The sequence below is a fragment of the Rhinatrema bivittatum genome, unplaced genomic scaffold (assembly GCF_901001135.1).
Source record: "Rhinatrema bivittatum unplaced genomic scaffold, aRhiBiv1.1, whole genome shotgun sequence".
NCBI lineage: Eukaryota > Metazoa > Chordata > Amphibia > Gymnophiona > Rhinatrematidae > Rhinatrema > Rhinatrema bivittatum.
In genome coordinates, this window is record NW_021821066.1 from 11281 (window position 1) to 37045 (window position 25765).

At 43.2% G+C, this 25765-nt stretch overlaps 1 protein-coding gene across 1 annotated transcript; it reads right to left on the bottom strand.

Annotated features, from left to right (window-relative positions):
* Window positions 1-3330: 3330 nt before the first annotated feature.
* LOC115082421 lies at window positions 3331-13358 on the bottom strand (the record flags this gene model as incomplete). Its single annotated transcript, XM_029586655.1, has 4 exons — window positions 13243-13358; window positions 8863-9046; window positions 7137-7263; window positions 3331-3669 (listed from the first exon to the last, which is right to left on the bottom strand). Coding segments are annotated over exons 1-4 (766 nt in total), but the record flags the coding sequence as incomplete, so codon positions are not given.
* Between the last annotated feature and the right edge of the window lie 12407 nt (window positions 13359-25765).

The following is a 25765-nucleotide window of genomic DNA, read 5'->3' on the forward strand; positions in this document are numbered from 1 at the left end:
CCACCCTTTCCCACCACAGTTGCATCACAATGCTGAAATATTTTCAAGTGGAAAAAAGATGTTCTAGAACAAGAGATCATGATATGAGGCACAAAATGAGCAGGCTCAGGAGTAACAAAGAAATATTTCTTCACTGAAAGGATGCATGGAAAAGTGGAGATGATGGAGTCCAAAACAGTAACGATATTCAAGAAATCCTGGGATAAATACAGAGCATCCTTATCAGTGGGGAAGTGAAGGGAAAGTCAGAGATCAAACAGGGTCTGATACTGCAACAGGAAGGAAACTGGGCAGACTAACTGGACCTTACCGCACTTAGAATGCCCACTTGACCACTTACCTCGCAGGGCGTTCCTGGGTCTGGGACCGACCTGGTGAGAGCCCCCCCCCCCCCCGCCCAAGGCAGACTCTTTCAGTCCTCACATCCTTGGCGGCTGGTGCCTCTACCTGGGGAAGAAGGTGTTAGTGGGTGGGATTTCCCTCCCTTCACCTCAGGAAACAAATGGGACTGTGAACAAGGCTGGCAGCATGTACAAATATATACAGGTTTAATAGACTATACAAGCATATACATTTCTACATGATTATGTACATCACTAATAGGAAGTCAAGCAGCTCACTTATCTACTCGTGGTTAGTTGTCTCAGGCCACACAACTATATACATTTCTACAAGGTAGCAAGAATATTTAATATTTGGTAATTTGAGGTTGTTGACCCCTTCAGTATACCACCATATAGAATAGAAGGGACCTCTTGAGTTCCTGCTTAATCAAGTGTTATTCTTATCCTCCCCCCTTTTTTTTTTACCAAGTCTCACCCATGTGAAAAGATAAAACTGGACTGGTGGGCAGTGTTGGCCTGGGGAGTCTATTGTATCTGAACCGCTGCCATCTCCTCGGTGCCACTTTTGCTCAGCAAAGGTTCATGCCAATTGTGGGGTCCATGTCCTCCTGGGTACCTTACTTCACCTCCCAGTCTGTCTCTGGGGACCATGCCCTCCTGGGGAACCTGACTGCACCTCTGAACTTGCTGCTGGGGTCCCCTTCCTCCTGGGGAACTGCTCGATCTGCTGCTGGGATCCACACCTTCCAGGCAGACAGCTTGATCTGCTTTTGGGGTCTACACTCTCCTGGGAGAATCAGGGTTACATACCAATCTGTTGCTGGGATCCACACCCTCCTGGGGGACCACTTGATCTGCCACTGGGATCCACACCCTCCTGGGGGATTGCTCAATCTACCATTGGGGTTATTTTGCTCAAGGGGGACCCAAGATCACATCCCGATCTTCCGCTGGTCTCCTCTTCCTCCTGGGCATCTGCATGATCGGATGCTGGGGTCCATACCCTCCTGGGGGACTCAGGTTCACCTCCTGATCTGTCACTGGGATCCCCTTCCTCTCAGGGGGGGGGGGGGGGGTCACTCGATCTCCAGATCTGCTACTGTCCTTCAGGTCTTCTCCAGCTTGGGTTTACAACTCCACTAGGCTCATGGTTTCTTCAACATGCAATGATTCAGGACCTCCGCAGTCATAGCTTTCAGCAATTTTAGCTCCACTAAGCTCATGGGCAGTCATTCACTGTTATCCAGCCTAGATGGGTCACCTTCTCTCAGCCAAAAAGCCAAGACCCAGGCAGAACCATGGAAAGAGAAGATGTGCATACCCTTCCATCCTGCCTGATTTTTTTTTTCTGTTGTCTGAGAATTGGGTACCCAAGGGTATGACTCCCCTTATTAGTCAGGGTGATAATCTGTTTGCTTCTAGGACTGTTTTTTCAGTACATTTCTCTCATAAATCCTTCTCTCATTCAGAATTCTTCAGTGTAGGACTTTTCCAGTCATAGTTCTGTAATTTAGAATTTTGCTATCCTTTGATTTAACGTGATATTTCACTGCAAGTTACCAACAGTAGTCTGGAGGCTATGACATGCAAATCCCCTATCTGAGAGTCTCTGACTCATCTATTCAGTGTAAGATAATATCATAAAAATCAGAGGTTAACAATACTTCTTCCTAATGCATTTTATTCGTAACAGCTTTAACATTTGTAAACCTAATACCCACGATAAATCCCCACTCACACAAACCCTCATTCACACCATTTATCGTGAGTATTAGGTTTACATATGTTAGAAAAAATATTTTCTTTATGTATTTAAGATTGTATGTAAATTAGGGTCCAGTCGCAATAATAAATAGTGAAAAATTATTTTGTACATGTTAAAGCTGTTATGAATAAAATACATTAGGATGATGTATTCTTAACCTCTGACTTTTGTGATATTATCTTACATATGTTCAGAGAATATGCATGTATGTTCATCTATTCAATGGTTATTTAAGCACCTTCAATGGTCATTTAAGCACCTTCTGGCAACCTTTTCAATCTCATTTTGGGTTTCCTGGGCTGGTGGTGCATGTTACATAGCTGCATTGTGCTCTTTTTTCTCTGCTGTAGTTCACTTAAATGGTAGCATGCTCTTTACCCAAACTCCCTTGGGAAGGGGGTTTCAGACTTTTCTGCTTTCATATCCTAAATTTCTGTGTTTTAAAACATTTATAATATTTAAATGATCATAGCAGAGAGCGAGTGAGTGTAGCTGGGTTCAAAAAAGGTTTGGATAAGTTCTTGGAGGAGAAGTCCATTAACTGCTATTAATCAAGTTTACTTAGGGAATTGTCACTGCTATTAATTACATCAGTAGCATGGGATCTTCTTAGTGTTTGGGTACTTGCCAGGTACTTGTATCCTAGATTGGCCACTGTTGGAAACAGGATGCTGGGCTTGATGGACCCTTGGTCTGACCCAGCATGGTAATTTCTTATGCTCTTATGGCATAGGGAGAGTTATTTTCAAACAACCCACATGGGCTAAAGTCTGTGGACATTTTGCCCGCAGATTGGAACTAGCAGTTTCTGTCTATTTGTTTCAGTTTTCAATGACCTGAAGCAAAAATACTCTCATTTGTTTCTGATTACCCATTTGTTTCAAATGAATGCACATTCCTAGTTATCAACCAGTTTCCAGTCCATAGATGCAATGGGGCAAAAATAAACTAGCTCAGACTGACCTTAATGACCTAAAACCAGCTGGTAATTCTAAAACAGTGTCAACTGTGGCTCAAATAATCCAAATTAGAATTAATTCTCTAGTTTGGATGCAATAATACTCATTCTCCATGGACACAGCATTAAGTATAATTTCACTAACAGCTTCTTATGTGAAACACTGTGTGTAGACGAGAGGCACTGGCATGCAGAGTGGCCAGAACTATGGGTGAATTGGGAGATTGGCATGTGTAGTGTTCCATTTTTAAGGTTTAACTTACTTTGAACATGGAGGCATGTTTTCCCGCTGTAAAATCCATGTGGATAAGCATTAAAAATGCAGATATAGCAGGCTTCATCCTCCAGCTTCACTGCCTGCAGACTGAAGGATGTCATGCTGGTTCTGATGCCTTCAATGTGCACTCGCTTGCTGAATGCACCCAGCACTTTAACCCCATACTTCTTGCTGTAGGTAGCCACATTTTCTGAGGTGAAACCTTTTATCTTCTGCCAGGTTAGCTGCAGAACCTCAAATTGCAGCATGAACTCACACTGCAGGGTCACGTTCTGGCCTGTGACTGCTGTAAGTGAATGTTTATATCGCACTGCAACATTAGAACCTAAAAAATAAAGCAGAGTGAAACTCAGCTTTAGCACTCAGTGGTAGTACAGAGGAAGTCATCATTCAGTAGGGTGGCCAGCTATCCTGCTTTATTTGTTTATTGCAATTTTTATACCTGAGTGGTTTACAACAAACAGAACATCAAGCAAATATAAAAGCAACTACAAAATCAGTTACAGCAAAGAAATAATCATAAAATTACAAAATAATCTATCTATATAGGGTATATATAATTACAAAATCAAATTCAACAAAGCAAAATTGATAAAATAAACAACTCTCTGTCTTTAGAAAAACCTTCGCAAATCTAAAGCCTCCAAGGAGGATAAATCCAGAAATCAATTAAACCATAATATTAAAGCCTAAAAAGATCCCCATTTACAAATTACCACAAGCCATTCAAAGACAGTTAGTTTGATGCAACAGCAACAAAAAAATAAAATATAAAACAAAAAAACGGAATGCAGCTTCAATTCACATTTCATTTATTGACATTTATATAGTGCCACTTCCTAAACAACTCATGGTGTTTTATAACATAGAAAATCATCACACATAATACAAATAAACTACTATAGCATGTAACTATAAAACGTGATCCCTTACTCCACCACCAGCCACCCCACAAAACCTCTCTAGTTAGAAAATAGAATCATAAAACTTTATACCTCAAAACAGTTCAGAATTATCCTCCCACTTCTACTACTGTGATCACATTCCCATCTATCTACTGCACTATCCCAAAAGCAAGAATTCAGAAATAAACGGCAGGTGTATACACCCTACCAAAGACCTTCTCATTTCCTTCCAGAAATAACAATAATACTTTTGTTACCGCAACACAGCTGGCAGCCACAATGAAAAAATAAATACAGTGCCCAATTTTCAAAGGCCTTAGGCTCCTAACTTTTGGAGTTAGGCACTTAAATTGGCCTTTTGAAAATTTACTAGGACTGAGTGTCTTAATTTAGGAGCCTAAAAAGTAGGTGGAGTTAGGCGATGATACAAACAGGGTCATTCTTTAAACTGTGATGTGCCGTTATCACGGAGGTACAATTTAAATCAGGGAAGGGCAGGAGTGTGGACGAGGTTTGGGCAGGGTTATAGCCCGGCAGCGCTGCGAGCAATAATGTTTTGGGAAATTTTCCGTGGTGCTATGGGGAAAACGCACTGCCGCGATACCGCCAGTTGCATATTATTGCCCCCTGCCACTTTCTTTCCCACAGACCATCATTCCGCTATATTTATAGTGGAATGATGAATCCCAGGGTTAGTTAGCCACTTAGCACTCATTTTCAGAATTAGGCACCTAATTTGGGGCGGTCATTCACTAAAGGTTTTCTCTCATTTTGTGTCTATGGGAAAATGCTTAGTAAATGACTCCCTTAGGATCTTAAATTTATTGAAATAAATAGAAGACTTAAATTAATGTCAATTTTCAGCTGAAAGGTACCTAAGTTCAAAGTTAGGCACCTAAACTAAATGGAGAAGCTCAACCTTTTTTATTTTTTTAATATTGACCTCTAGAGGTCCCCGGATCACAGGCTGTCTGTGTCTGTGCCATCCCCTCCCTTCAGACTTCCTGTTGAAACAAAGGGACAGGTTGAGAGAGGATGAGATTGGAGTGGGCACCTTTGCTCTCTTTTCCAGCCCCTCCCCTCCTATTCCCCCCTAGTGCTACCTCCAGGGTCTGCTCCAGTCCTTCCTGTGGGGGACAAGAGGTGCAAGGGGTGAAGCTGGAACAGACAGGGCTCTGCTCCTTTCTCCAGCCCCATTCCCTTCTGTTCCCTGCAGGCTGCCTTGAGGGGAGGGGTGGGAGCAGTAATCAGAACAGTTCTGTTTGGATGCTTGAGATTCAGGGCATTTGCCAACAGACAGGGCCAGCTCTAGAGCAAATGGCATCCTGAGCAAAAATTCCCCTCACCCTCCCGACTGAAGGCACCCACGCCCTTGGCCCTCTCCTCAGCCTGTGCCGCTGCCCTGCTGGATTTCTCTTTGGCTACAACGGGATGAGATCTGCCGCTGCCCACAGGGCCTCTCTTCAGCCGTGATGGGATGGGATCTGCCACGCTCCCGCCGCCTCAGAACGAGTGATTCTTATTCTGCTCAAGGTGTCCCTCACCTCACGGCACCCGGGGCGACCACCCAGTGCATCCTACCCAAACACCGGCTCTGGCAATAGATTCGGGTCAGCCTGTGCGTCTAATGCCAGCAACACCCGTCAGACATTGATAATGCCCAGCAGACCCCACTCCTGCCTGCAGATGCATCCTACAGTTAAGAGAGGACTAGCACAGTCAATGGACTCCCCCGCATCTTGGAGTTTCATGGCCACTGATTCAATTCCTAGGGAGAAAAAAGTCAACACTAGTCAATTATTTTATGATTATATGGAAACCTAGGAAAAATGAATATTTTTTAAAAAGTCATTTTTCGGGTGGAAACATCCTGGACTCCATTTGTGGGGTTCTCTTTAGTCAAGTGGTAAGAGGATGGGGAATACCAGGCTTGATCCTTGTAAATGTGAAAAGCATCCCATCCTGTCCCATAGCAAGGTCTGCTTTTATTTCAGCTGCTTCCAAAGCTGCAAATCCTTTATACCATACCATTTGCAGCATAGAGGAGTTGTGTAAAAGCAGACATAGCTATGGGCCTGGATTTACTGATTCACATTTACTGTCTGCACCATCCAAAGTACTTGGCGGATTACAATAAAACGTACATATTCAAAAACAATAATCTCAAATTAAATTAAACAAGTTTCTTACCTAATAAAATAATAAGATGAGAAGTAAAATTTGGTAAAAACAAACAAACAAACAAAAAAAGCACTGAGAAAACCACAGCAAAAGCTGCTACTGAAGAGCTATTAAACTGCTAAATGCTTATGAAAAATGAAAAGCCTTTAATTGTATCCTGAAGGTGGAATCACAGTAATCAGAACAATTTACCCAGTGAAATTCACTTAAAGGACTGGACCTGTGACCTTATCTCATCAGCCTTGCCAACCGAGCTAAGGGAATGACTATCAAATTCTGACCTGCCGATGGGATACATGTTAGTATACTAAGGAAATTCAGAGGTTCTTTTTCCCCTATTTTAAATTCATATCCCGGCTCACATCGGCTATACCTATATCCCTGCATGTTCAATTTAAGAGTGGATATTTGACTGTCAAAGCTCTGCGTAGGGAAGCACCTTCATAGCTTCTCCACACTCGTTTCCCCTAACTTGCCAACATGCTCGCCTTGATCATCCCAGCAAGAAGATTGGTGGAGGTACAAAATAGCCCCCACCATGGAGTATGCGGAGAGAAAGACATTAAAGGAATTCAAGAAAGCATGGGATAAGCTTCAGAGGAAGTGAGAGAAAAGCAGGAGATCACCCGGGGTCATTGGGCAGAGAGTGACTGGGCCTCATGGTCCACATCTGCAGTCACATTCTGTGTTTCTATGCAGCACTCACCTGGGAGCGGCTCCGTGAACGAGAGAGCACAGAGCATTGCCAGCAGAGCTGCGGACTGCAGAGTCGTCCCTAGGTCACACATTTCCCTGGAGACCTCCGTAACATGGATTTTTGTGCAGCAGGTAACCTAGTCAGAAGAGAATTTGACCTTTTATTATGAATAGTTTTATCTACAGCTGTTGTCAGAGGTGAAATTGGATCTATGCCTGTTGCTTTCGCTTTCTTTTTTCTCTGGGAGAGCGAGAGACAAACCAAATACACTTGTGGCAGAAGTTTAAACTCCTGTTTCCCTCCACTAAATGCAGGGAACCGACACAGGAGAAAATAGAGAAAAATAAGGAATCTATTGACAGTTATATTTACTGTGATTAGAAAAGAAAGCAGAGTTGCTTACCTGTAACAGGTGTTCTCACAGGACAGCAGGATGTTAGTCCTCACATATGGGTGACATCACCACTGAGCAAGCCTTATCTATGTATAGGGAATCACATCAGTATTATTTTCAAATATTACACCCAATATTACCACTATGTTCAATAAACCTTAATTTCATATCATATTACATACCAAAATTATGTAATTTGCACATGTGTTATAAGATTGTATAATTTTTTTTTTTAAATTTTTTATTTATGCTGATTTTAACAATCTTACATAGAAGAAAATAAACAATTGGTTACAGATTTTCCATATTGTTATCAATAATAACTAAGGTATATATCTCTAATCTGCAGTAAGAAATGTGAGAGGTAATGCTCCAGGATTGAGAAAGAAATTTGAGCGGTTTAAGGAAAACAGGAATACCTTTTACAATTGAAAAAGGAAAAGAGAAACCTAGATATATATATATATTTTTTTTTCTGCTTCGTTCCTGTTGCTAATTTTCACGGGGGGGGGGGAAGATTCAAGAAACTTTTTTAACTGTGTTATCTCAAAATAAACATATTTTTGACCATTTCTCCAAACTTCACACCTACATGGATATTTTACAATCATTTTCCCACCTTTACTTTCCACGTCTGTTCTTAATTCTAGGAATTTTTTTCTTCTTAATTGAGTTGTTCTGGAGAGATCTGGGTAAACTCAGATCTTTCCACCGTGGAAGAGTTCTGTTCTTTTCTTCATAAACAATCTAAATATAGCATCCCTATCTGTTGCAAAAACAAAACTAACATGTAAGGTAGTTCTATCCTCAATTTTTGATTCTAACGTCATTTCTAACACTTCTGATAAATTTAATGACAATCCCTCCTCTTTCGTTCCCTCAGCTATGTTACTCTTAATATCCACATAGTATATTTTAGATATAGTAGGCATGGATTTCTCAGGCCATTTCAATATAGATGATAAATATTCCTTAAACATGTCCAAGGGTGAGACTGGATTGAGCTTAGGAAAATTAAGTACTCTTAGGTTTAAGTACTTTTGTTGATTCTCAATCATCTCTAATCTCTTGTTGTGTAATATCTCTGTTTATTGTAAACCTTTGATGGCAGGTTTCAAGCGCATTCAATCTTAGTTCCACTCCTTGTTTTTCCTTGTTCATTTTTTCTAATGAAGATTCCAAATTTTTTGTTTGCAGATTCGCATCTGTAGTTTGTTGTGTTAGTTTTATTATTGCAGCTTCGAGAGAGACAATAGCAGACCATAGGGAGTCAAGTGTTTTTTCGTTTGGTTTAGGTGGTAAAACTTTCAAATCTATTCCTGTTCCTGATTCTTCTTTCACCTTATTAGCCAGGACCTCTCCATTGCCTTCACTTAAAGATAAGGAAACTTTTGATACTTCCAAAGAATTTACTTGTGGCGGTGGAGGGGTACACGGAGCTCCGGGGCTCAAAGATGTTTCGGTCGGTAGATTAAGCGCCCGCTCAGTGCTTTGATCTACAATGACCACCTCCTCCGGCTCTATTCTAGGAGGGGATGGAAAGATTGCTGGTATCTGAGATTGATGTGGCTCAGATAGAGAGGGTGTTGTTGCCTCTGCCTCTCTTATCTTTGCCTTTCTTTTTGTATGCGGCATTTTATTAAGAATTATATATAGTGATACCAGATATTACTTTTCTCCAAGTCTTCTCCAATTTAAAACTCTAACCTGGGCAGGTTGGGAGCAGGGAGAAAATATAAAGTGATTACTCACTTTACTTGTGTCAATGCAGCCCAAAAATTCCCTGGTAGCGACAAGCGCCGAGGGAGACTGGCTTTTAAGCTCCAGCCCAGCTGTTAACGTCGACGTGCTGTTCAGTGGGCGTCACCCCAGGAGCCAGGAAGCAAACAAACAGTCTTTACCTTCTCCAGGAAAGTTCAGGCTCAGACGAGAGGTAATTGTTACAAAGAAACTTTTTTCCCCCTGCTCCTTCTCCAGATTGTATAATTTAATAAAATTGAGAAATATATTATTTTGGTATGTAATATGATGTGAAATTAAGGTTTATTGTCATACAATAAAAAATAAATAAAGTCATAATATACATTTTCACATCAATTCTTATAATCCATTATATCATGGACATGCCACACACAATCTTTCCACACTCATACCACACACACTCCGCAACCCATCTTAAAAAACCTAAAGTGCACATTTTAACAATCCCAGGAGATCCACTCTATAACCTATCCCTTTTACCCTTTATCTCCTCATTTACTAATTCATCTCATATTCCCACAATAATCTTTAATGAGTTTATTCCAATACTTCCTCACAGAAACCCTTTTAACAATGTTATCCTCTTGAACAGAGTGTTTCCAATAATCCCTCACTGGGCCTCTCTTTCCAATCTTCCCTACAAGGTTCCTTGTTTCGCGTAAGCTTCTTCAAGGGACAACTTGCACCAAGATCATTTATGAACCAACATCTCCATATTCCCAGAATACTTCCTCCAGTGTTATCTGACACTACCAAATGTGAGATCCGCTGTGCTGGGTTCAAAATCGGCTGGTTTGGAAACTCTTGTACAATCAAGTGCTTTTGAAGGTACATGTGAATCCGGAATAGAGATGATGAGTGTTTGTCTTATCATCTGAGGTCGATTTAAGAGCTTTGCAGGAACTTTAAGGTTAAATAGAATCAATGGAAGTGGACATGAACAGATATTGATAACATTGGAGGAAGTATTCTGAAAATATGAAGATATTGACTCATAAATGACCTTGGTGCAAGTTGTCCCCTGAAGAAGCTTATGTGAAACAAGGAACCTGATTGAACAGCCATGCCTTAGCCTTTTTGATCAACCAGTTGAATACTTCTCACCTAAGAAAACCCAAACTCCCGGGGAGGGGTCCTAAGAAGGGGGGTACTCTTACGTTCCGCGCCCGCAGACGGCTGCGACCGCTTCTGCTCACCTCTCTTTTTGCTACCTTGGCTCCATTGGGCAAACTTGCGGCCTCTGCCAGCTACCACTGACCTTCCGCCTCTGCCACTTTAAATTTGAAAGGAGTTAATCTAAATTTTGGACAAGTATAGCACAGAAAAAGTACAAGAAAACCTGAAAACTATTGTACTTGTATGGGGCCTGATTTTAAAAAGCATTTATACACTTAAAATTGGATTTTTTCACACGCACATACACTTTACTCGAGTAAGTGGGCAATAGAAAATTGCTACAATTTATGCCATTGACTTGTCCACAGGATTTACTTACGTAAGTACACTTTATGTGAGTAAATGGCTTTTGAAAATTGCTACGATATGTTACATTTACATGCATAACTCCTTTGAAAATTACCTCCATAGGGTTTAATTTCCTTCAGCTTCAGGAAGAGAAACATCTGCCCAGAAGAAAGGAGATAAAAGCAAGGCGAGACACTTTTTTCTTTGCTCAAAACTTAAATCTGGCTCGAAAATTAATACAGGAAGGCGTGCATCCTTTCATTCTTAAACTAGAGTCCATTACCTGCTATTAATTAAGTTGACTTAGAAAATAGCCACTGCTATTACTAGCAACGGTAACATGGAATAGACTTAGTTTTTGGGTACTTGCCAGGTTCTTGTGGCCTGGTTTGGCCTCTGTTGGAAACAGGATGCTGGGCTTGATGGACCCTTGGTCTGACCCAGTATGGCATTTTCTTATGTTCTTATGTTCTTAATGCTTGTGAAACCTGGGCAGAAAAAAGGAAGCAGACAGGAAACAGGGTAAAAGAGTCCTGAAAAAAATAAAAGATGCAGGGAATATGGGGGAATAAAGACCAAAGCGCCTGGAGAGAGTGGCCTGACTACTCGTTGGGGCTCCAGGCTGCCTCCGTGCCAGCTAGGAAGCGGAATCCTGCCATGGGAGGTCGCGTCCGTACCTGTCTCCGGCTGCTCATCCTCACTGGTGGCCCGGGACCGCAGCTTTCTGCCTTCGAGTCAGGCTCCGGGGCTCAGCACTGATCTCGCGCCCCCCCCCCCCCCCCCCCCGCGGTATCCGGAGGGAGCGGTGCCCATGATCGGGCTCCTGGAGCCCTGGCATTACCCTGCCCGACCTCCCCCTGCTTCCTGCGAGAGAGCCTCGCCCCCCCCCCCCCCCATCCTTCCCAGCAACGCCCGCAACCTGCAGGTCCCCTGAGAGTCTGCCTGCCCAGTTACTCCTTCTAGGGAAGGTCTTTTAGATCAGGACAGAAAAAGAAAATCCTGTCATGTAAGTTAGAAGTGCTGATTCCCTAAAATCACCCTTAGCCCTAACCTTCTCAGGTTACCTGTTCATAATAAACATATTTTTTTATTTTCTCCTTCCCCTCCTCGCTCTCCTGTTTTGGAGGTTGATGTTCCTTGCTGAGCCTGACTACAGCTTCCTCTTTCAGAAATTAGGAAGGTTCCTCTATTCCGTCCCAGCCCGCAACTCTCAGGCCAATACCATACCACGTGCGCAGGCTAGCGCACTGGTTAACCCGCGTCCATAACTCCTCATGCAATAAAAGGTAGATTTTAAAACCCGCGTGCGGACATGGACACGCCAATTATATAACATGAGCGCGTCGACGCATGATATAAAATCCACTACCCGCGCTCACATGTGCGACCGATTTTATATCTGTGCGTGCTAGTGCCGACTTCCACGCAAAAGGGGGGGGGGGGGATTTTACGAGATGCACGCGGCGATGCGCTAGGCTCTTTCCCAAGTTCCTTCCCAGTCTGCTCCAACTTCCTAAACCCCCTGGCCAACGCGCTTCGCTTTTCCTCTATCTGCACCGACCTCTAAAATCCCACTAACATTTCTTTTTTTGTTTTAAAACTTACCTGCTCGCCGGAGCAGTAGCAGGTTGCGCACGTCGGTTGGCTGCCGGCACACGCTTCGGTGGGTCACTGGCTAATGGCACTGACACAGCCCACCCAAGGCCCTCCCACACACACCCTGCCCTGGACTGCTCCTTTTTGCCAAACCCATTCTTCTGCGCATACGGGCAGATACGCGTCTGGCCGTGGGCATTTGAAAATACCCACGGCACGTATCTGCCCCTTTTGGTGCACGCCAGGTTTTTAAAAATCGGGCCTTTAGGTGATTAGCGTGTCCAAAACGTGCATCCAAAACACGTGTCCAAACCAGCGCATAGCTAATTGCACTCATCACATGTAAATTCATGTTGATGAGGCTATAACCTTATTACCCACTTATATAAAAATTAAATGCGCACCCGACACAGACATTTTTACTCTCAAAAATTAACCCCTGCCCCGCAGCAGGCGTTAAGTCTTCAGAAGCTCCTAAATTTAACAAAAAGCAGAAAACAGTGCTTTTCTGTAGTTCCTCCCACTTATCATGGCGATATTAAGCCGGAGGAACTGGAAAAAAGTAGTAAGGAGTAAAAAAAAAAAAAATGTCTTGCGGCAGTCAGGTTAGGAAAAGGGACGCTCAATTACCGAGCGTCCATACTCCCAACCCAAGCACAGCCACTTCTCCTGGGTGGCCGGTGCCGAGGAGGCACTAGGGACACACATTTGTCCCTTCTGTATCGCGTGCCCAGGAGAGATGGATGGGTGTGCGTTAGGGTCGTGGCCGCTCAGTCTCAAGCGTCCATTTTTCGTGCACCAATACTGCATCGGCCTGTCTGTATATAAGGAGAGTTTGGATAAAACAAGGCAATATTTGGAGCCTGCTGAATGGAAATGCATGGACACACCCTGTCATACCTGGCAAAATCATCAAATTCCTGAGAAGTCTGTGCCAGCGAATCAATGACACCATACCCTGGCACTTGTGAGTCGCGGTTGATTAGCGAGAGGGGGAGGTAAGAAGAAGCAAACATGATCTAATCTGCCCATCCACACCAACTGCTCAGCTTTACAATCTCTATCATTCCCTCCGAGATCCTCTGTGCTTATCCCACGCTTTCTAGAATTCAGATCCTGTCCTTGTCTCCACCACCTCCATGCACCCAGCACCCCTTCTGTAAAGAAATATTTCCTTAGATTACCCCCTTTCACCCTCATCCTATCAACTTTCTCTGTTCCACCCCCTCCCACCCCCTCCCCACTATCTCTGCCCTCAGCACCACTTCTCCCCTCCAGGGAGGACGCCAGCATTCTTTCCCCTCCTTCCTCCCTGACCCCAGCACTCTCCTTATAAAAGTCACCGCTCATAAACCTGCGCAGGCGTTCTCGAGCGTCAGCTGAATCCCAGTTGCAAGCTCTCCCCCCATGCTGCCTGCGGTGGGTGCGCTCCACCCTCTCCCCTCTCTGCAGCGTTACTGAAGGGGAGCGCCTGGAGCGGTAAAGAGAGAAGCTCGCAGCTTTGTAGCGTTTCCCCTGAGGCCCCGCCCTTGATGCAAATTTCCTGAGTCTCCCCAGGGAAAGCCAGAGAGTTAACAGGTATGATCAACACAGAGATCATGCGACATTCCTCATAAAGGTTTGGGAGTAAAATTCAAAGAGAAGGAAATATATAGGTCGACAACTGCAGTCTTCAAATGCACCAAGCCGGTCTGGTTTTCTAGAGAGGTCCATGCTGAAAATCCATTTGCATCCATCACCTCCACCGCATGCAGACACATCTCATGAAAATGCATTGTGGATATCCTAAGAACCCAAGCAGCTTGTGGCACTCGAGAACCGAAATTGCCTGTACAGTGTGGTCAGTGGTACTTGTGGCTGGCGTGCTTGCATGCCCCTTACCTCTCCTCCCTTGCAGTATATAATATATAATATAGTGTCATATTTCTACATAGTTGATGAGAAATAACTTATGATAACAGAGAAGTGATGAGCAACCAGAAAGTAGATGAATATAATACGTATCTTCATATTTTGTGCAATAAATCTTCTTATTGAAACATTTTAGATCTATTAATCCCGTTGCTTGTTTTTGTCAAAAGATGGTATGGATGGTTTCACTGTGGAGCTCCAGGCTTTCATTCTTTTTTTGTAACTTTTAATAAATAGTGCTGTTTTTGCACAAATAATTCCTTCCTGTCAGGATTATTGTCTTACTCTCAGAAGTCGCCAGCCAGACAGCGCATTATCGTCCTGATATCAAGATCTGCTCCATTCCGTTTTCGTTTCCTACCTCAGGGTTGATTTTAAAAGGAGCGCGCAGCCGTCCATGTGCGTACAGTTCCTGGTGCATGCACATGGACGCGCCGATTTTATTACATGCTTGAGCCGGCACGCACATGTTATAAAATCGAATTGCCGTGTGCACATGTAACGGATTTTAAAATCCGCATGCTCATGTGCGGGCAGCGGGGGTGGGGAGGGGTAAATTTTCAATTAATATGCACAGTGCTGCAATCGGGCCTCCCTCAGGTCCCTTCCAATCTGCTCCAATTAAGGAACAGATTGGGAGGGAACTTCCTGACCCCCCCAACTAAAATTCCTCCCTCTTCCCCTCTCCTAACCCCTTCCTATCTACTTACTTTTTTGGTTTTATTACTTACTGCTCCTCTGGAGTTACCTGCGCGTGCCAGCCGGCTGCAAGTGCGCGCTTCCCTGGGACAGCGTAGAATGGCGCTGTCCTGGCCCGCCCGCCCCTTCGGAGAGGCCTGGCACTTATGTGCGCGGCACGCGCAAGGCCCGGCTACGCACGTAAACCCCTGTTTTTACGCGCGCGGGCCTTTTAAAATCCGGGCTTCAGTGAACACCCTTAACCCTTCGTTTGTCTGGTTTTATTGTGTCTTTCTTTTTTTGGTAATACTGACTGCCTCATAGAATGCAGAAATATACATTATTTGTTACATGTGTGAGATGGTCTCTGTGTGCGCCACATCCAATAAAACCTGTTTGTCCTCCTGGGGTAATGTCTCCATATGGCTTTGTTTTGCATATACCATGACATGAATGAACCTCACATGTAAGCAGAGTATGTTAGGCATAAGCTCAGGCTCTCACTTTTTGGGACATGTGGCAACGGATTTTGGTTCCTTAAGCTTGCCTCTCGCTATCCCACCCAAAATTGTCCCTTAAGAGTGTTAATTAAGGATGAAAGCCCATTAAAATTAATCTTCCATTGTACACATTTCCCATGGGTAAGGAGCCATGTAAGTCAGTAAACCGCAGATCACTACACAGGTGAAAATATCCACCGTGTTACACGTGCTGTGAGACCTACATGTGTTGTGTATCTCACAGTCAAAAAGTGTGGAAATGCATGCACTATTCACTGGAGTTCTCTCAGCAGGTGAAAGTACACGCGGTGTTACACTTGCTGCGCGAGGTACACGCATTCTGTTTCTGGCAGCCAAATGGGGTGAAGGTATGTGTGCTATACATGGTACTTCTGAGTGAGTGGAAGCATACACAGTGTTACTTGTTGTGAGAGGTGTGCTCCTTGTGTGCCTGGCAGGGACATAGTATGAGTGTGCAAGCAGTGTTATACCTGCTTCTAGAGTTATGTGCATTCTGTATTGGGGGAGGGGGGAAACGCTATGAAAGTACATCTGGTGGTACAGATGTTACGAGAGGTATGTGCATTCTGTATCTGGCAAGCAAAGAGTGTGAAAGTATGCCCGCTGTTCACAGGACTTTTGCATCCACTGTTGGGAAGTACGGATGCCTGTGCAGATCCTTTTTTTCACCTATCATTCTTGACAGGCATTTCCACTAGTTTTCCATAAATACCCAGGGCTCAGATAAATAGGCTGTCATCTTATTCCACCTCATGCAACTTCCCATTTTCATATCAGACTGCTGCTATCTAGTGTCAAACATGAGAAATAGCAGCAACACGCCACTAATTATTCAAGTTTTCTTTCGTCATTGCTGAATGAAAATGTCATCCACTTAATGCTAACTGATACTTTCTCAGCAAGTATCTAGACACAGCCTTTTTGACAACAACTTCTCTTAAAAGATATACATTGTACTTTGAGATATCCAACACTTCATTGGTTAGGTTAGGGCGGTTCAGCTTGGAGAAGAGACAGCTGAGGGGGGATATGATAGAGGTCTATAAAATCATGAGAGGACTAGAACGGGTAGATGTGAATCAGTTATTTACACTTTAGGATAATAGAAGGACTAGGGGCACTCCATCAAGTTAGAAAATAGCTCATTTAAAACAAACTGAAGAAAATTCTTTTTCACTCAAGGCACAATTTAGCTCTGGAATTCATTCCCAGGGGATGTGGTTAGGGTAGTTGGGTTTAAAAAAGGTTTGGAGAAGTTCCTAGAGGAAAAATCCATAAACTGCTATTGATCAATAAAGAATAGTAGCTTGAGATTGATTTAATGTTTGGGTACTTGCGACGGACTGGCCACTGTTGGAAACAGGATATTGGGCTTGATGGACCCTTGGTCTGACTCAGTATGGAAATTTCTTATGTTAAAAAAAAATCCATCTGTACTCCCAGGGGTTGGACAGAAGAAGTCATGGCACTCTTTCCCCATGGCACTTTGTGCTGGACGCCAGCAGTATTGCAATCTTCTTTCTCTTCCCAACAGAGCACTGTGTACCTTACCCCCTTTCCAACTGTGAGTCCATCGCTGGTCTGTTCTGCTCATGCTCCCCTGCCTTCCTGGGTACCCTGAGTCCAGCTCCATGTGGGCCTTGCTCCTCTACTGGGCTACTCGAGCCCATCTATTCATGATGATGTTAGGCACCGTGGCTGCACTCAGGTTTCTCCCCTGCCATGCAAGTGTTCTCCTGGGTGAGCAGCTGCCTCGATCCAGCATTGGGCTTCAGAGGCTGTGACTGCGGTCTGTGTCTCTCACCCTGGCAAGAACGCCCCCATGTTTGAGACAGTAGGAGATCTGCAGAGAGAAGGGGATCACAGATGGAAAGACTCAGCTTGCATATGAAGCATTCTTTTTATCTTTATTCACTGAAGAATTCCTAAAAACTGAAAACCAATCTATGGAAATGGCATTAACCTTATTAAAATGGTTGCAAATTTCCATTTAAAGTTATCTCTGATTTAGAAAGCTGTGTATCCATTTTTAGTGAATTAAGTGTACTTGTGACGCGTTCACTGGTCCATGCACTGCCGCTTGTGTCTGTTCCGGGGATCCAATCCCTGACCAAGCTTCCCTGGTTGCTCAGGAACTCAAATTGTAAAGGAAATAACTTTAACTACTAAGTCCTCAGGTGGGTTTTGAACCTCCTCCACCTGGATGGGAGGCAGATGCCTTCCCCACTGAGCTAGCAACTCAGTTTCTGAAGTCTAGCTTCAAACGTCCATTTTTAACCAATAAATCCAATGTTCAAAAGTCTGGCCCTGCTGGGCCTAACTGCCACCACCCACCGTATCTCTTGGGATAGTTTGTTTTCTCATCCCAGGATACAACCACCCGCTTGGCAGTTCTCCAGGAAAAGTATCTTTATCGTAAGTCTAAACCAACAGAAGTCCCCGCGCTCACCTTCCTTGTGATAGTGGTTGCAGTCCTTCACACAGTCGGGGAATATCCAGTGTCCAAGTTTCCAAGAGCAGTTAGTTAGTTAGTTAGTTAGTTAGTTAGTTAGTTAGTTAGTTAGTTAGTTAGTTAGTTAGTTAGTTAGTTAGTTAGTTAGTTAGTTAGTTAGTTAGTTCCTTCCTCCTCAGTCCCCAGCAGGAGACTGAGGCTGCTCTCCCAGGCCGTCCTTTTTATCCTCCAGAGACTCCTCCTCCACTCGCAGCTGGTTGGCTCAGAACGGCTCCTCCTCAATTTGGCCCTCCCCTTGAAGCCAAGGATTAGTTCCCAGAGCTCCACCCTCCATTTCCCATACCTGTGGCTCCTCTGGTCTTATAACCTCTGGGGGAAGGAACCAAGGGACGGCTCTAGCCTGGTGGTGCTGTATTTTCCTTCCCCCCTTCTCCTGCATCTTTGGTTCTTGGATTTTTAACTGACATTTCTGGTTTGGGACATAGACCCCATCACAGTACTATTTAATCTTTAGTGAAGTCCTGGCACTGCCAAACCTGAAGCTACATTACTTAGAGGGCAATTTTCAAAGAGCTAGCCACAGGTAAAAAGCAAATGTACCTGGGTAAATTGCTGTATAAAAATTGCCCACTTTGAATGGGGGTAAACATAGGCGCATAGTTCCACACCCCGCATTGCAGTGGGGGGCATTCCCAGAACGGGGTCAGGTAAAGGCAGGAAACAAATCTTTTTCCATGGCAATTTTCAAACTTAAAGTATTTGCTTACCTTTCCTTTCAAAATGGGTGCAAAGGCTGAGGGTATAAAGTATCCGGGACTTTGCAGTGCCGCGGGCAGTTTGAAAATTGCTCTCCAAGGCTGGCTCGACTTGGGTCCTTCTCAGTGCTGGGCTGATCTTAAGACCAGCATTGTAACTTTGCAGCCGTCCTGCATGTGCCCCATGCTGTACTCACTGCAAGAGCTCCAAGGACAGTTTTCTGAAGGAGCTAAGGAGGTCAGCGGTTAAGTCAGCAGGGCCACGCCGGTAAGTACAGCCACTGGATTTTGCTAGGCGGGGCTGCCGCTGGCTTTGTATCTATTTCTTGCACTGTGAGGGATGGGGGAAGATAACTTTTACTCAGGTAAATGCCTTTAAAAATTGTTCTCTGGCTGTATGTGTCATATAAAAAAATCAAGATGTTGAAACGATTACTGGGGTTAAGACTTAATTTGTACCACTGATGTGTCTTCCAGGTGTTCAGAGTAACGAGAGTGCCTTCTAAAATTGTAAGTTACTCAGTCAATACCTGCTGACCATACATTTATTGGAAATTGATACCTCAGATAGATTTTTGGCATTATTATGAATTAGTCTCTCTATGTTAGCAATATCTATCTCTTGCACGTAAACATAATTTGGAGAAACATGATAGGAATTATAAAATTCCTTTAAGACATTCGTCACGGCAGCAGAGCCAAATTCACTTGCCAGGTACACCCACAATAATTTTTTTTTAGGGAGGGGGAGGTAGTGAGAGCATGTAGTGAGTATGGTGAAAGCACACTCCTTCAGTCTCCTCTTCGGGGCCGGTGGAGCCACGAGGTGGATGAGGCGGCTACCTAGAGGAAAACGGTCTGGGGGCAGTGATGGAATGGCTTCTCCTTCTTCCCGCCTGTGCTGCCCAGAAGAGGAAGTGGTGGCACTACATGGGCGGGAAGGAGGAGATGCAATGCAGTCACGGACAGAAGCAGGAGAAAGAACAGTGCATCCTCTGAACTGTTGCAGGAAGAGGCATCACTGGCCCTGAGCCCATGCAGTGTTTGAGCGCAGGAAGAGGAGCAGCAGCAGCAGCACCCTCCCCCTCCCCCTCCCCAGCAGGTGCAGTCAGCGAGCAGCCTCAGCCCCCACAACCTCAAGAAAGATGAAGAGTCCCGTCTGCCACGGGTGCTGAAGGAGGAGGCCACAGCTGGACTTGTGCTTCTGAGAGGTGTGTGTGTGTCAGCAGCAGTTTTTGGATTTTTCCTCTAGGAACTTCTCCAAATCTTTTTTAAGCCTGTGTGCTTGTGTGCCAATGAGCGCCCATGTTTGAAATATTTATACTTGTTATGATTATGATTTTACTATTATGATTGATGTTTTATATTTCTTGATGGCAATGTGCCTGTTTTTCCATTGCTGCTCTGCTGGCTTGTTGTGGGTTCCAGTTCAGTTCTCAGCACGTTTCTGTTGATACTTTCTGATCTCTTTATTCTGCATTTGGTCAGGGTCTCTCTGTATTCTGCATATGTGACCGAGATGAGGTATTTTGCTAGCATGTAATTTCTGTGTATGCATCTATAGCAGCCTGGTTTCCTAATAAGAGTTTTATTGCTGTCCTAGGGCCTGGTGTAATATGTGCAGTGTTGCTGTTTCATAGATAAGATTGTCAAGGTTGGTTTTGTATGGGAGGTTTATTTAATTTATTTATTTAAGCATTCTTATATACCGAGTTTCGTTGGGAACATCACCTTGGTTTACAGGTAACTTAATGCAGCAAGAGGCTTTACATTGAACAGGTAACAAAATGTAGCAACATGATAAGAAATAAAATGGAACAGAAAAAATAAACTATGTAGAGGGGGTATATATACAGACAAGGGGGGAAGGCCCAAATATTCTGCGCATACATGAAAGAGTGGCAAATGCCTGGAAGAAGATAAATACAGGGGGAAAAACATGTTCGGAAAATTCACTGAGACCTGGGGGAGGAGGAAGTACAGGCAGAGAGGAAGACATTAAGGGGGTGGGGAAACGTTAATGGGAGGTATTTACAGAGAGGCAGCGAGAAGGTGCTCAGGTGTAGGCCTGTTTAAAGAGCCAGGTCTTGAGGTTCTGTTTGAATTTTTTTGAGCACAGTTCCTGGCGAAGACTGGGGGGCATCTTATTCCAAAGGGCGGGCCCAGCTATGGAGAGGGCATGTTCTCTGGTAGAACTTAAGTTTTGTCAATTTGGGCGAGGGTGTCTGCAGCGTCGCACAGTGTTGTGTTCGGGTAGGTCAGAGGTGCTCTTTGAACCAGGGCATGTCAGGGTTGTGAATGGATTTATGAATGATGGTGAGGGATTTGTACATGATCCGTGAAGTAATTGGCAACCAATGTAGGTGTTTGAGGACAGGGGTGATGTGATCATATCGGTGGGCATTAGTGAGGATACGTGCAGCAGAGTTCTGGAGCATCTGAAGGGGCTGGAGGGCATTTTTGGGGAGGCCTAGGAGGATAGCATTGCAATAGTCAAGTTTGGATAAAATAATGGCTTGGAGGATTGTGCGAAAGTCATTAAGATGAAGCAGAGGTTTCAGTTTACTGTATCATAATGTTTATTATATCATAATGGTAATTCTATTTGTTCATGGCTTTCTGTGAGCCAAGCTCACATCCAAAACGCATTACAAAAATTCCATAGGAGTTCCAAGAGTCTTTTTTGCAGGATTTTCTTGCTGGCACCACAGCAGTACATGTAAATATAATATGCATGTTGTAAGTGATAATTGTGCCTCAGAAGACTGTACTTTTGAATATTCTTTTTAATGTAAATTTTGTTATCAATGCATAATTTAATTATGTCTGTAAAAGGTGTATGTGGGGGGTGGTGGTGGTGCATGTGCAAGGTTGTAGGGTACCTCATACTCTTCCCTATCCATGGGTTCTGGGGTGGGGTGTATGTGTGACAATTTTTAAAGATATCGATTGCAGGAGGGAGCTGGGCTTTATTTGATGGGCCCAGGACATACACTGAATAAATCGGGAGGGGGGGGGTGTGCATGTTATAAAATTGGGTGTACATGTGCGTGCACACATGTAGACCGCATGCGCTCCTTTTAAAATCCACCCCTTTATCTTTTTCAGGTATTTGGTGTAGTTTGTGTCTGATGTTTAGAAATAATGTTTTGCACTTTGGAAAATGTATATGAGTTTTAAATTATTGGAAGTTACCGTACTCTATTTATCAGCTGTTTTGAAATATTTTTATTAGTATGGTTTTACTTATATTGATGATTTATATTTCTTGATTTTATTGTTTGATGTTTTTTGAGGAATTGTAAATGTGTGACCACGTATTCTGCTAGGTAGGTTCTATAACCCCTATCCTAAAGGACCTTCACTGGTTACCCATCCATTTCAGAATAATATACAAGACCATACTCACCACATACAAAAACATCCATCAACTGGCTCCTATCGACCTTCAGATCCCTCTCCGACTACATATATCATCAAGACCGACAAGAGATGCATACAAGGGATCGCTTCAGGTACCGCCTTCCAAAACTACCAGACACATCACGTTAAGAGATCGGGCCTTCTCTACAGCCAGTCCACCCTTATGGAACTCCATCCCCCCAGATCTTAGACTGGAACCCTGCCTCTCAACCTTTAAGAAAAGACTAAAGACCTGGCTGTTCACACAAGCATTCTCGGACTCCATCTGATTCAACACCCCAACCTCAACCCCCATTGTCATTTACACTATTGTTAGCTATCTCTACTAGCGTTAGCCATTATTAATTAATAACTGTCCTTTCTCTTCCTTCTTCACCAAGTTCTAGCTACCCTGTTACATGTAACTGCCTTTTCCGCACCAATGTTCTAGTTTATGTTTATTATGCACTCTCGTTTTATGTGAACCAGCATGATGTGACTGCTGTCTCGAATGCCGGTATATAAAAATCCGAAATAAATAAATAAATAAATAAATGTAGGTATATATAGCAGCATGGCTTGTTCTGTTTTCCTAATAGGAGGTGTACTGGTGTAATAATTGTAGTATTGCCTTTTTGTAAGTAGGGTTGTTTTTGAGTGCTGGCAATTATTGCACTTTTGGCATGGGAGATTTATTATATCACTTTCAGCAATTTTTAATCTGGAAGAGCAATTAAAAAATGTTTTAAAAATAAATATATTGAAATTGTAATTCAGTTTACTCATGGCTGTCGGAGGACCAGGCCCATTGCAGTAGACTAATACCAATTCCAAGGGTCTTTTTTATTTTTTTTTTATCATTTTACAAAATATTTCAAGAATAACTTGAAAATGAAATACATACACTTCGCAGAGTTTAAATTTTAACATAATTAATATAATCAAGTTAACAAAACCTAATCAACCAACAAATAGAAAGATCAATTTACAGTCCTCAATTTTCAAACTGCAAAGTATATTATTTAGCCCTCAATATGAGTCCAAAATTCACACAACCTTTTTTAATTTTTTGCAAGGTTTTACAGCATTGCATGTAAAGAAATATACTGTATAAGTGAGTTTTTTTACTTCATACGTCTATACTTTAAATGTTCTTGTTCATGTACAATCTATTATAAATGCAGCATTTTTAATTGTGTGTGGGGAGAGTATGATGGGGGGGGGGGGGGGTAGCAGACTGTAGGCTTCGCTTAGGGCACCTAATACCTTGCACCAACCCAAGAAAGGTTGCTGGGGGATGGGGGTGGAGTAAGAGGACTGGAGATTGGGACGTGGGCAAACTCGTGTGGCCTTGGTAATTATTTATCAGAGCCCTGCTCCGGACAGCTCCAACTGAATTTAAGACCTAGATGTAATTACAGATAATAATGACAAGAAGGTGCAGATGAAGTGATAAGGACAATGGATAATAAAAGCCACAAACTACTTCTATTGAAGATTCTTTGCTAAATGGACTTATTAATCCTAAAATAATTGAGATAATAAAGCATGCAGTTACAGAGTATCTAATCACAGAAATGCAATATTTAGATATTTCTCATTTCTATCATGCTCTATACAAGAGTGCTTTGCTGCAATGCAGGTACACACAGTCCCTACCCCAAAGAGTTTATAATCTTACTGGTAAATTTTAAAAGAAATGCTCATGCGCCCATTGTGACGCGAGCAAACATATGCCTCATTTCATAAAGTACGCACATAGCATATAAAATACTCATGGTATGCAAATACCAATAGCCTATACATACATATCTTATGTGAAGAGAGAGATAGCGAGAGAGAGAGAGCCTCTGTATAGGGTCAGGCTGACACTGTATATATAGGTACTACTGTAGAGGGGCACTTGGAGTGGGGGTGGGGTTTTGGGAGATGGGTTGAGGTTAGGGGTGTTATTACAGACACCTTCAGTGGTAGTCATTGTAAAATTGACATCATTAAAGAATTGTAGTCTTTAAAAGCAATGAAAAGTCTAACAAGAGGAGTTGATTTGTACACTGCAGTCTCTGCTAGCTGCATTGTACAAATCAACTCCTTCTCCTCGCTTATAAGGACTAAAATTCTTCGGTGATGTCAATTTTACAATGGATACCCGTGAATGTGTCTGTAACACCCCCCCCCCCCTAACCCCAACCCACCTCCCAAAAACCCACTCCGATTCAAAGTGCCCCTCTACAGTGGTACCTATATGTAGAGTATCAGACTGGCCCCATACAGAGTCTCTCTCTCTCTCCTCCCCTTCCTCGTCAGGAGCTGTAGCAAAGTTATGCAGGTAACATACACCTGTTGCCTTTGCAAAATTCATGGTTATGCGCATCAGTCTTGGTCCTGCCCCCTGAATAGCCCTTTTCTGCCTCCTTATTCTGGACGTACATACGTGCCTGTATGCGTGTCCTTCCCAGCTTCTTAAAATTCACGTTGCTCGCGCACGGTCCACATACGCATGTATGTGGCCATTTTTGCGCGAGCAACGCTTTAAATTCTACCTCCCATTGGGTATTGAGGTAATGGGAGATAAAATGGCTTGCCCAAGGTCAGTGGGAAAGGCATGATTTGAACCCAGGTTATTAAACTAGGCCTACCTTTCTCCAAGATGCAGTAATAGAGTAATGGAAAGGTGATCTCATCAGTAGCAACTGTGATTATTTGTCCTTTCATATTATGATCCCCAAATGTTATGATCCCAAACTCTAGGGGCCAAACATGACATTGACCTTTTTAATGTAAAGTTAGCATATGCAATGTACTTTCTACTTCCATTCTACTGCTTGAAATTTTTAAAACCAAATAGTACTCTATTTCCTCTTTCAATTACATCAATGTAACCTATCAATTGGGGTTCTCAACTAGAAGTCCAAGGGCATACCTCCAATTTTAGGGCTTAAGGTATCAATGCCTTCCATAAACCCACTATGTTCCACCAGGCTTTCCTGTCGGGGGGAGAATAATCTCCCTGAGCATTGTTTTAACAGTTTTTAAGATATACAGTAATAATCTCGCTGGACAATGAATGTGGTTTCAACATAACATTACTGATAATTGATTGTAAGGTGAAATGAATAGCAATTTACAAGTCCTTGTTCAATGCAGTCCATTACATTCCCATTTTCCAATAAATCTGTGACTCTGGCCCTGGCCCATCCCAATGTCAGGAGCAGTTTTGGAACTTCCTCCCAAGATGGTGGACAGGATGCTTAAATTTGTCTGAATGACATAATTCAAAGTCCCATTTCTCATACCTTGATTCATTTGTCATGAATAGGCTTCAAACTTCTTATCCAACCTCTTTACAGAATCTCTTGATGATAGGTAGTTGTTAGAACTGGAAAATTGTGGCAACTATTCTTTCTTCCTGTTCTCTTCTCCTCCCAGGAATGAATGAGAATCCATTTGAACAACGACTTCTGAAGGGTCATTTGATCTCGCCGGGTGAAAGATTCCTCTGAAAATTCCTCCCCCAGTGATGGCAACTAAACACCATTTGCTATGGGGAACCCAGTTAACCAGACAAAAAATAAAAATTCAGTCTTCAATAGTCAAACAAAAAGGAAGGAAGAGTGTGTGGCACCCCTAAAGGTTGGCCACAAGATTTTTCTAAGTAGCTCATGAATCATGTACAAGGAACACCACTTTTCAGCTCCTCCTCT